General features: G+C 39.2%; 1 protein-coding gene and 2 pseudogenes across 1 annotated transcript; 1 reads left to right on the top strand and 2 right to left on the bottom strand.

Annotated features, from left to right (window-relative positions):
* Window positions 1–1,425: 1,425 nt before the first annotated feature.
* LOC136535410 (polyadenylate-binding protein-interacting protein 11-like) lies at window positions 1,426–2,671 on the top strand (annotated as a pseudogene).
* Window positions 2,672–4,076: 1,405 nt separating this feature from the next.
* LOC136535409 (protein FAR1-RELATED SEQUENCE 5-like) lies at window positions 4,077–5,036 on the bottom strand. The gene has a single exon (XM_066527683.1). The coding sequence runs from the start codon at window positions 5,034–5,036 to the stop codon at window positions 4,077–4,079; it is 960 nt and encodes a 319-aa protein (XP_066383780.1).
* Window positions 5,037–10,182: 5,146 nt separating this feature from the next.
* LOC136535411 (non-specific lipid-transfer protein A-like) lies at window positions 10,183–11,314 on the bottom strand (annotated as a pseudogene).
* Window positions 11,315–11,698: the final 384 nt, after the last annotated feature.

The following is an 11,698-nucleotide window of genomic DNA, read 5'->3' as shown; positions in this document are numbered from 1 at the left end:
CCTTTTATGGAGTGCCACCAGGAAAGGACAATCAGTAGCTAGACCATGTTCTGTTGTAGAGACTGCTAGAAATACTAGGTGCCTCTACTTTTGAATTCCTTAATTTTTCTCAGAATTCCATATATTCTTGAGTGCAAGGAACAAGTTCTATTTTGTGCAATACCTAGGGGACCATGTTTGGTTGATTCCTGTCAAACTCTACGCACATTTGTCTACATTCCTTTCATGTATGCTATGGGAGATGTTGACATCCCGCTTGTCGTTATACACTTTATATCCGTTTGACTATTTGTAGTTGGCATCAGTGCTTATAGTCATAAGCTTTGAGTGAACATTTAGTATTTGTGTGTTGGGAAGGAATGCCGATATGCTTAGTTGTGCATGAGTATTGCTGTTGCAAGGTTTAGATGCAGTGTTGTATGGTCTTTAGTGCATGTATTTTCTAGAATAGCAACACTTCTATATTGTAGAATGCGATCTGGTATATGCGTGGTAGTATCTATAGGAACAAATAAACTTACTTTCTCTTTGGCATTATAGTAGAGCAAGTGTAACACCTCGAGAAGTAATTTTGTACCTCATTGACATTTATGGGTTGGCTGTTCAAACAGTGTATTGCATGTGTACAATGGATTTGCATTATCAGAATAGTTGTCAGTTGTTGCATACTCCATTGTACACATGCAGCAACTTTGCTGAAGCATGGTGACCATTTCAGTCTTAAATTAATTCTGTTGAGAAAAATGTATAAATGCAAGTTGGTATAAGTGAATATCTTCTTCATTGTCATAACTAGAATATCTTCTTCATTGTCATAACTAGGCTGTATTTGATTATGATTATGTTGGACAGAAAGTTGTTTGGTACTAGCATGGCATGCCCTGTGTTCACCATCCCCTGTTGCTTTGGATGTATGGAAACAATACTATCTTGTTTTCTACAATCTGTCCATAGCTTTGCTTGAGCTTTAGCTTGTAGCTGATGCAAATTCTAGTTGTCTAATGTTGTTTTAAAGTCATTGTTAAGTCCTAATAGTATATTGATATATGTTGCCATTTGGGTCCAAGGGGCCACTTGGATGATGAAGACCGTGTCTTGTCTTTAGTCTTCCACCTACGATATTGCTCCTGGTGTAAAGCATTAACAGTCATATGCCCTGCTCTTTCTTAATATATGGAAAAGGGAGAGGCACACCCTACCTTGGATTGGGAGTTTGGGGCAAAAGGCTTTTGTCGTCGTTGTAGATGCAAAACACAGAAACATTTTGCAATGCACATATTTAAGTTTGGCCCACTGTTATGGCTCCTAAGATAGTGTTTGCTGATGTAGTTAATCATACTGCTGATTTTTTTGTAAAATACAAAGTAATTGTGAATAGTCAATGTTTCTTAAGACATGTAGTTGTTGCCATGGCTTTGTATAGCCATGCCCTTTTCTTCCTTTTCTGTCATACCTGATAGTGTCACTTTTTTGCCAATTGAAGTTGAAAAGGTTGGGTGATGTATTAGGGAAATATTTATCTAACTGTTATATTCTATAGTTAGCTTCTATAGTACACTGTTTATTCATGGTTATAGTGTCACATAATGTTTGAGTTGCTAACTAGCAATTATATGTAGTTCTGGTGCTAATTTCTCTTTTGTTGTTCAGGTTACTGAAGAAAACCTGGTAGGACTATTTATAAATTGCGAATAGGTACAAATTTATGGGACAGTTGTAAACCCCCTTACATATATTTAGTTCCCCATTTGATTTTGATGCAACCGTGCATATTCTTGGATATGCTCTCTAAAGGTTGTGGACTGTCGCATGTGTGGGGACCCAAATTCAGTCCTTCGGTTCACTTTCATAGAGTTCACTTATGAGGGTAACATATCCATATCCAACCATATTTCAATTTGCTTACTTTGTGTAATGAATCTACTGTTCATTGGGTGATAAATATCCATGTTCTAGACGGTGCAAGGTCTGCTCCGAATCTGTCAGGAACTATGCTTGGATATTATCCTATGAAGGTTCTGCCATCAAAGACCGCCATTGCATCAGTCAACCCAACATTCCTACCCAGGGTATGCAACCTTCAGGAATCAACATGCTTGTCTTAAGTACATGGCTCAAGGTTCATGCTTGTATCTGGTATGGTCTCTAAAAAGTTTGCCATTTTTCTGTGATCTGTAGTCTAATGATGAACGGGAAATGTGTGCAAGGACTATTTACTGCACAAACATTGACAAGAAGGTTTGCTACCTACACTCATGCTACCACTAGGTATTCATTCTGTCATTATTCTATTTTAATATATGCACTTACTGTAGGTCACTCAGGCAGATCTAAAATTATTCTTTGAGTCTATATGTGGAGAGGTTGGTCATTCTTTACTTCAAACATCATTTCCCTTCTGTACAATCTATGTTGTTAAATGTTTGCAGAAATGACAATTCAACCAGCACAGTATCATTGGCACATTGCAATGACTGCTACAGGTCTTTCGACTGAGGTTGCTTGGTGACTACCATCATTCTACTCGCATCGCTTTTGTGGAATTTCTGATGGTTAGCTCGCATACCTTCTTCATATTTGTGCAACTTTTTTTGAGGGAAATATTATACGCAAAAATTGCCTACAGCGCACATTTTAAATATGTTTTTAGCTCCCAGTTGCAGAATTGTAGCGGTTTGTGTGAGTCTATGGTAACCTGCCCATAATCTTACCCAGTTTTGAGGCTCTCGGTCCTCTATTAATACCTACCCATCCATGCACCAGTCACCTTGAATTCTGAATCTGAATACCACCTGGTGTTGTGCTCCTGCCATTTATGTTTTGTCTTTCTGTGGTTGTTGCAATCATTGATTTCTTTAGGTAAGGTTTTGCAAGTTAGAATACTTTGAACTGTGAAGTTGTTGCACTAGGACAACAACTGTGAAGTTGTTAGGATACTTTCACTTGTCTTTCTATGGTTGTTGAGTTGTTTGTTGTGATTTGTGCGAACACACACCTATTTTTTGTCCTTGTTCTTCCATAGAAAAAATTGTCTCTTGTGATTTGTGCTAACACATCTTAAAATCTGTTAATTGTGATTTGTGTCAACACACACCTCTTTTTTATCCTTGTCCTTCCATAGAAAAAAACACCTCTTGTGATTTGTGCTAACACATCATGAAATCTGTTATTTGTGGTTTGTGTCAACACAGACCCCACAAACTCAGCTCCTCCTACCTTGAAATATTCTCTCATGTGTTGGTTAGGCCACTACTATCCTGGTCCTAGATCGCTGGCATGTTTTATATTCTGTAAGTCTGTATGGTGGGGTAGGTAAGTGGGAGGAAACTGGTAGTATTAGCTATCTACAGAAGTTGAAAGTGGTATGTTGCTATTATTACCTGCTGATGATGAAAACAAGACAAATATAAAATTTGGTTACACAATTGCAATCACCGATAATATAAATTGTAGATATTGGGCACTGCAATTGTAGTTCTTAGCATATGTAATTTTAGATCTAGGCATAATTTAATTCAATGTTTGAAACATCCTACTCATTACTTAAATTACATAAATATATTGGCTACTTAAATATTGCTTCTATCTGCTGATCATCGTGAATTGTTGCATGTCTTTGATCACCATGTCCTTATTGTGTTGTGGCTTCAGGATTAGTGCTACCATTTGATGTTTCCTTCCTCTTCTTTCTTTTTGGCTTCATCGGGGAGCCTACAAAATATTATTAGTTCACATAAATAAGAATTTTTGCATTTGGATTCAAATTCTATTTGTATGTACTTAAATTCTATTTGTATGTCCTAAAATTTTATATCTGCACTGTCTGTGTCATTTGTTTTCTTCTTTTCTACTGCCACCAGTTTCTTCTTTATTTCTTCCATATGTGTCTTCATTCTGATAGGTTTAGGTGGCCTTCCCTTTCTTTAAATTCTTTCTGGATCATCTATTTCAGTCTGTGGATCTCTAGCTTGTGCTGCTATAGTTTCTCCTTCCTCATTTCCTTACTGGTCATTTTGTGCTTCACCTGTTTGCTGAGCAGATAACATTCTATCAAAATTGATTTCCATCTTGTCAAATTATGCCATAAGGTATTCCATGGCTTTCTCATTTTTTGATCCTTTTGAATTCAGTATTGTTGATCTCCTGGATAATATGTTGAATCTCAACAATGAGTTTGTTGAAACTATTTCTTCTTCTTGTCTTTCAACATGTACCTTCATATCCTTTTTTCTCCACCTGTCTAAGAAGTATTTGTCTAGAATTGTGCTGATTTCCTTTTCAATGGCTATTTTCAGGATATGAGAGCAGAGTATCTCATCTTTGCTGAATTTTGCATATATGCAGGTAAATTCTTCTTCGCCTTCTGTTAGGTCGATGTTTACTGTATATCTCCTGAACCTATAAACCTCCTGAATCTGGTTACTTTTTTGCCACACCTCAAATGTTTTCCCATCTTCGGTTTCCCTGTAGTTCAGCCTTGATGTTGCCTTTAGTTGTAGCTGGAACTTTTTGAATATGTTTATGTTGTATAGCTGTTGTGCCTGTTGCTCTATTCTGTAGCCAAATATAAATTCCTTTGGCCTTTTCTGCTTGCTATAGCTGTCCTCTAGCCTTTCTGCTCGATTTATGGTATCAACAATCCGATTGTACTCTTTTAGAAAGCTGATGATACTATAGGTTGGCCCTACATTGTCTTTGAACCTCGCATTTGTTGCCTCACTCCTAGATGTGGTCTGTACAAAAGGAAAGAAGTCATTTTTGTAGTAGATCGGGATAAACCTTTTCCTCATTTCCCACATTTTGGAAAAGTAGTGATTCCCTTGAAGGTTTCTTTCCTCAATCATTCTCTTCCAAAGTTGCTCAAATTCTTCCACTATTAGACTATTGTTCACTATATCTTCAAAGTCTTCATATAGTCCTTCGTTTACTGCAAAGACCTTGACATTCTTATTGTAGCATTTGGTCTTTATGTGGAACAAGCAATTTTTGTGCTTTGTGTTTATGAAGACTTGCTCTATTGCTGATTTCATCGCCATGTCTTGGTTTGTAATGATCGTTTGAGCGTGTTTTCCTCCCATTACTTCAAGGAAAGTTTAAAATACCCACTTAAAAGTGTCCACTGTCTCATCATGCAGGAAAGCACATCCGAAAAGGCAACTTTGCCCATGTCCTATGATTCCAACAAATGGTGCAAAAGGTAAGTTGTATCAGTTGGTCATATATGTTGTGTCAAAACTTACACATTGCATAATATTTCATAGAAGAACAGTCTGTCCAGAACAAGTTTCTTACTCTCTTGTCCTCATCTAAATCAAACTTGTAAAAGAAAGACGAATCCTCGGTTTGTTTCTTTCTGAAATAATCCAGTACTTGTGTCATATTTGATCCTTTAACTTCTCTGTTCAGCCTTGTCCTATAGTTGCTGATATCTTTCTTTTTCATCGGTAGAGCTGTAAGCCCCCCTCTAAGATACGATAGAATAGAAACCATCTTCCTCGTCAGGATATTGTTATCGTTCAGAGTCTTGATAAGTTCTTTTTCCATTTCTGTCATATACTTGTGACCAGAAAATAGTTGATCCTTGTCTCCAGGGCATAGCTCATGATTATGCTATAAATCAAGAGTTTTAACCTTCCATGCACCTCCTTCTTCTTTCACCATCATAACACAAGGACAATCTGACTTCTGCTGAACATTTGTTTTCCTTCTCCTTACCGGTTTCTTTCCAACATCCTTGTCTACTTCGGCTTCCTCTTGCTCTAAACACTTTGGTTCCTTTTCTTTTCCTTGACGAGTGCATCTCATTGTCACTTTGACTACCTCATTATTTCTCTTCTTACATTGAGTTCTTGTCGTATGTGTTATGGCAACTTGAAATCCGGCTAGGAACGCATAGAAGTTAAAGAAATAGTGAGCATCATCCCTACTCTTAAATTCCATCGATAGCTATGGGGTGTACTTGCTGTTGATTGGTGCATTGTTGCCTTCAGATGCTGCAACCTGCTCATTTTTTATGAATTCTTCAATCTCTTCCTCCATCAGTTCCCGGCTGCCATTTACATGCTCATTATCATCTGTTATAGCTAATGTAATATCTGAACTTATTGGTTCTATTGCTATGATCCTCAAGTCATTTTCTCCCATTGTTGGTTGGTCATCTTGATTTTCATGCTGCACCTATAAATATATTAGCATCAGTCTTAGTTTCTGAGTAATGTCATTTATAATACAAATATTTTTTTTCAGTGTGGACTGAAATAGTTGAAGAGATCATTTTATGTACCTCATCAATATACATGTTATTGAATACATCAGTTTGCCAATGGTATTGTTGAATTTCAGATCTATCATCATCAGCTATGCTTGTCGTTGCTCCATCATCATCAGCGACGATTGCCATTTCTCTATTCTGTTTTTGCAAAGATAAGTTTTACTTTGATGCCAGTACATATTTGTATTGCTTATAAATGTAATCAAATTGGCTCAGTTGTCTATATCTACCTCATATGACAGCCTTGACTCTGATATTGACCAGTCAGTTTGTGGTCCAAAGATTTCATCCAGATCTTCAAGTCCCATATTATGTTTTATTTGTTTGATAATGAGAATGGTTACCATTTATAATATAACACAACTAGTTTGACAAGCAAATATAATATAGTTTTACCTCATTCCTGTCATTTCCAAGTATCATCTTTGTTAATGATTCTTGCATCTCTTCATGTTGCTACACAGTTTATAATGAAGCATTGAAATTAAAGTACTGTTATGCTAAAATTACATTGCACATATGTGTGTAATTTACATATGTCTGAATTATAATTTTTGTGTACTGGTATTATAAATTTTACCTACGTATTCTAGTCAGTCTGATTATCTTCCTGAGAGTTCCTGATCTGTTCCATCATAAGTTCAGTGTAGCCTCCCTGCATTGAAATATATTTTAGTTGAAAAACAACTTTCTTATGTTGGCATTTTTTATTCTAAGCAATGATTTTGCTCACCTTTTTGTATCTGTAGGTATTTGAAAGGTCACTGGAACAATTTGTGCCTGCAAATATTTGGTAAGGAGCTGACTGCACTTCCTTAATTGCTTCTTGTGACTTCACTGATGTTGGATAATCATCACATCTACTTGTTGTAACATACATATTATTCTGCTTCATAAAAAAGCAAGCAGCTGAGTACTTACATAGCTTTTCATTGCATCATTGAATTGTGTTTCTTACCTCAAGTAGTTGATCAAACTTGACTGGTGCTTGTATTAGTTGCATAAGGGAAGCAATTAAAACCTGCAAGAAAATGAAGAAGCCATTAGTTCTCATTTATTTATTGTTTGTGTCAACTGTTTTGAATTAGGAGTAATTTTACATCATTGTTGCTTTCTTCTTGGCGAATCATTTCCTCATAATTCTGAATCTGATATTGTGCCTTTGACATTTCCTGTTGCCTTGTTCTTCTTTCTAGATTCATATTCTGTTATAACATCCAGATTTCATGTTTTGACAGTTAGAAGGTTTCTCATCATTACATATTTTATGCATCTAACACATACAAGGAGATTGGATTCAAATGATCGGTGTACTAACCTTGGCTATTGAGGTTTGTGGTTCCTCTTCGATCTGATCTCTGCCCCTTTGCCCTGCTTTGCGTGTACAAGTTGCATGAGCTGGATCTTTAAATTGTATACATGTACAGCATAATTGCATTAGCAGCAAGTACAAGTTGCACTATATCAAATGTGCAATTTCCTTATTTTTGTTCTGTAATTTAATTACAATAGTAATATAGAAAATGCATAAGAGATATATTTGTAATTTTAGTTGAGGATTGCGGAGTGGTGTGGCTATGCTTGCCTTGCGCAGGAATAGCACAGTAGTCCCAGCAACAGCTTGGCTGCTGTTTTTAGTTTGGCCCTGAGTTCTAGAAGCTACTGCTCTGCATCTTCGATTTTCCTAAGGAGTTGTTTGTTCAGTTTTCAGGTGTGCACCAGTACCTTAGTTGCAATTTTCCATCTCTTATGCAACTAGAGCTAGCTAGCTAGTGGTTCTCTGATGAACTGGGACATGATTTAGACTGGCTTGTTGATGTGGCTGCAGAATTACTTTTAGAAAATTGGCCCAGAAAATTCGATTTGTGTGTGTGTGTGTGTTTGATTTCTGCTAGCTACATGTGTGTGTGATGTCATGCTCTCAATTTTGCACTATGCCCTCTGCAAATAATTGGTTGAGGAACTAGGGTGTGGTCGAAATAATTGGTTGAACCCCCAAGTGCTGGACCTGCTTCTTGTGCACACTGAGCAACTAGGGCCACGCCCTACTGTTGTAGCAAGCACAAGCAAAATGTGATAATATTTTCCCGTTAGCGCTGTTTTTTAATACTTGTTCCTGACTGAGTAGGCAATGTTTAGGAATAGGATTATTCTCAACAAGTCAACATTGCTTGCAGCACCACTTGATCTGTTTGTACATGCAATGTGATAATATCACCTGGAAAATGAAACTAGTATATGTAGATACTATCCATGTGGATAACCTTATATTTATTTGGTCTGATGTTACAGGTGTTGCAATGCCTCTCTGGTCAAGGTTTGACTTCATCAGGTGGTAGTGGTCAGGTAGGAAGTGATGGTGGCAATAGCAGTGGAGCTTCGAGAGCGGCTATGAAGGAGAGGTCAGTCTGGTACTATAATTATTTGAGGATTGCTTTCTTGTACAAGTTCTGAAGTATTGTCATGTTTTTGGTTTCTTCCTGTGGTGCTATCAGATTCAGGTCTTTCAATGTATTATTTGAAAAGATCTACCAGAAGCAATGTGGTTGGTCTGTTCCAGACACTGACCTGCGCGGGTCATTAAGACTCGCAGTTGCTGAAATCCTGTTGCCTTCCTACCGATCTTTCATAAAACGTTTTGGGTATGCTGTTCTGACTCCTTGTTACTTGTCGAAAGTTAACCTATGAGACTAGGAATTAGCTATTTTTTCTGAATGATACCTGCAGTATTCCTTCTACTTCATGTTTGTGGTGCTTAAACATATTATTTTCTGATCATTTGTAGGCCTCTCATCGAGAATAGCAAAGCACCTGGAAAATAGGTGAAGCACACTCCCGAGCAACTCGAGTTGCTGCTGGGCAATTTATTTGAGGGGAAACAAGAACGCGCTTGATAGTTTGGTACCGCAACAATGATGTGATGTCGTTTCCATGGATCTACATTCTCTTAGTCTTTGATCTGAGTTGCTATTGTTTTTTGTTGCTTTTTCAGAAAGTAGATTCAATAGATTGGGATACTAACCTTTGCGGATGAGGTATGGATCAGTCTTCTAGTTCTTCTTCTTAAAATTTCCTGTTCTTCTTTGCAATCTGATGTCTTCCCCTTTCCCCTGCCTTGCGTGAGCAGAGCAGAGGCTTCCCCCACGCAGATCTGTTTTTGGTTGGCTTCTCTCCCAAGTCTTTATATTTCTATGTATTCATGGTTTTGGGCTTTTGTTATGGGCTGCTACTGTTAAATGGGTCAATTTGTAATTTTAGTTATATTCCTATGTATTTATAGTTTTGGGCTTCTCTTATGGGCTGCTGCTGTTAAATGAGCCATTTTGTCATTTTAGTTAATGGGTCAACTTTGGTTGCACAAAAATTATAACAGATTTCCACTAAGTGGGCCTTCTTTAAAAACATGTGCTACCTTGTGCTAAAACACATGGTTTCTTCTCTCTTGGAAATCATGTGTTATACAAGCAACCAACAACCATGTGCTAGCTTGTGCTAAAATACATGGTTTTTCCTCTGTTACAAATTGTGTGTTTTGTAGCTAGCAAACAACCATGTGCTACCTTTTGTTGAAACATATGGTTGTTGGGTAGACAGACTCATTAGGTAAACTTCTTCTTCTTCTTCTGCTGGATGGGACCCTCAGGAGCCTATTTCTTTTTTATTATATCATGATAGTTGTTTCTTTTTCTTCTTTCGATACATAACAAAATATAAAAAAATCAGCTCGCACAGCTAGGCCCTTATTAGAAATAGAGACGTTTATACAAGAGCAACGCACAAGTTCACTTGGATAAAAAGCTGCTTGCATTTGCACATAGCAAAGGCCGTCTTATTATAAATATTATCAGAGGCGTTTACAACTTAGCAAGTTCACTCTTGCAAGACCCTTATATTACACGTATGACGTATTAGAGTCGTCGTTTACAAGAGTAGCTAGTTCATTTCGAATGAACATGTCTTATTTGTACTTGCTTCCCTCTCTTTATTTTCTCCATTTTCAGGATGGTTAGCTCCTTTGCATTCATGTGTTAGCTCATGGAATTCTGCGTCAGGAAAGTCAGAAACCAAAAGGAAAATTGCATTAATCAGTACAACATAGATCATATGGTGGTATATATGCTACGCTAGTAATGAAGTTAATTAGGATAGGATATACGCACGTGGTGCAGTCGAAGTTGAGGGTGAGCGGGAACGGCAGCGGCGCACCGCACTGCGCCGGGAGGTCGCGGATGGCGTCGGCGTTGAGCGGCTGGTACTTGGCCGCCGCCTGCTTGACGCACTCGCACGCCTGGCGCCGGTCCGCCGTGCCCGACGGCATGGCCCTGATCCGCTTCACACCGGCGCAGCACTCGGCGGCCGGGGCCGCCTCCTTGCCCGTCACGTACCCGACGCAGGGCCGCAGGTTCTCGTCCACGTCCGCGCAGCTCACACGTCCGGGTCCGGCCTCGCCGACGCCACCGCCACCAGCAGGACGACCAACGCCACCGCCACCGCAGGTGCGGCGCCGCCCTTGTTCATCATCGATATGTCTCCCTAATAACTTTGCTGCTGCTGCTCTTGTTGCCGATCGATGTTGCTGTCCGTGAGCTCCGATCATGGAGTGGCTTGAACGCTGGGGTTTTATAGGGGTCTCTGGGTCGGCGAAGCGGTTCAGCTTCTTGCTGGTGCTGATGTTGCTCGTAATGGCAGCTTTGGGTGATGCATTGGTACGCCAAAAATGGCAGATGGATAGGTTTTTTTGGCCATGCCGTGCATGAACGCCACGGCTGCCATTGCAACAGTTCCATGCTTGCTTCGTTGCCACCTAGCTACCTCTCTGCTCATTGGATCATTAGTATTATATACACTATGGCTTACTGTTAAATGATGTTAAACATCTATCTCAAACTCAAATCAGAGAACTTCATTTCATTCATCGTTTAATCAGTTTATGGAACATCATGTATATAGCTAGGATGGCCACTTCTCTGCCACACTGTTTAGGAGCAAAGATGCACGGATCACAATGGATTTAATTTACTTGCCGCCATGACTGGCAGCGTGCGTGCGTGCGTCAAACTAAGGAGCCGAGCCGCTGTACAAGTGCGGCGGCAGGCGCGGCGACGGCGACGAGGGGCGTGGCCTTGGGCATGGTCATCCCGTACACCTCCTGGGTGTCGACGTCCTCGGGGCGGAGGCCGTTGGGCGGGTCAAGGGTCGAGATGGCGACTAGAGGGGGTGAATAGTCTTTTCTAAAACTTAATCGCGCCGGCTAACCGATACAAATGCGGAATTAAAACTATCGGTCTAGCCAAGACTATACCCCACTATATATGTTCACTAGCACCTTTCAAAGATAACAATTATGTAACAAAGGTGCCGGGCTAGCTAGAGCTCTCTTAATCAATTCTAGGAGCAAGGTCACACAAACCTATGCCACTAGTACTT

This window comes from Miscanthus floridulus, unplaced genomic scaffold, assembly GCF_019320115.1.
Source record: "Miscanthus floridulus cultivar M001 unplaced genomic scaffold, ASM1932011v1 os_2772_2, whole genome shotgun sequence".
Taxonomy (NCBI): domain Eukaryota; kingdom Viridiplantae; phylum Streptophyta; class Magnoliopsida; order Poales; family Poaceae; genus Miscanthus; species Miscanthus floridulus.
This window is presented reverse-complemented; position numbering and strand designations above follow the sequence as displayed.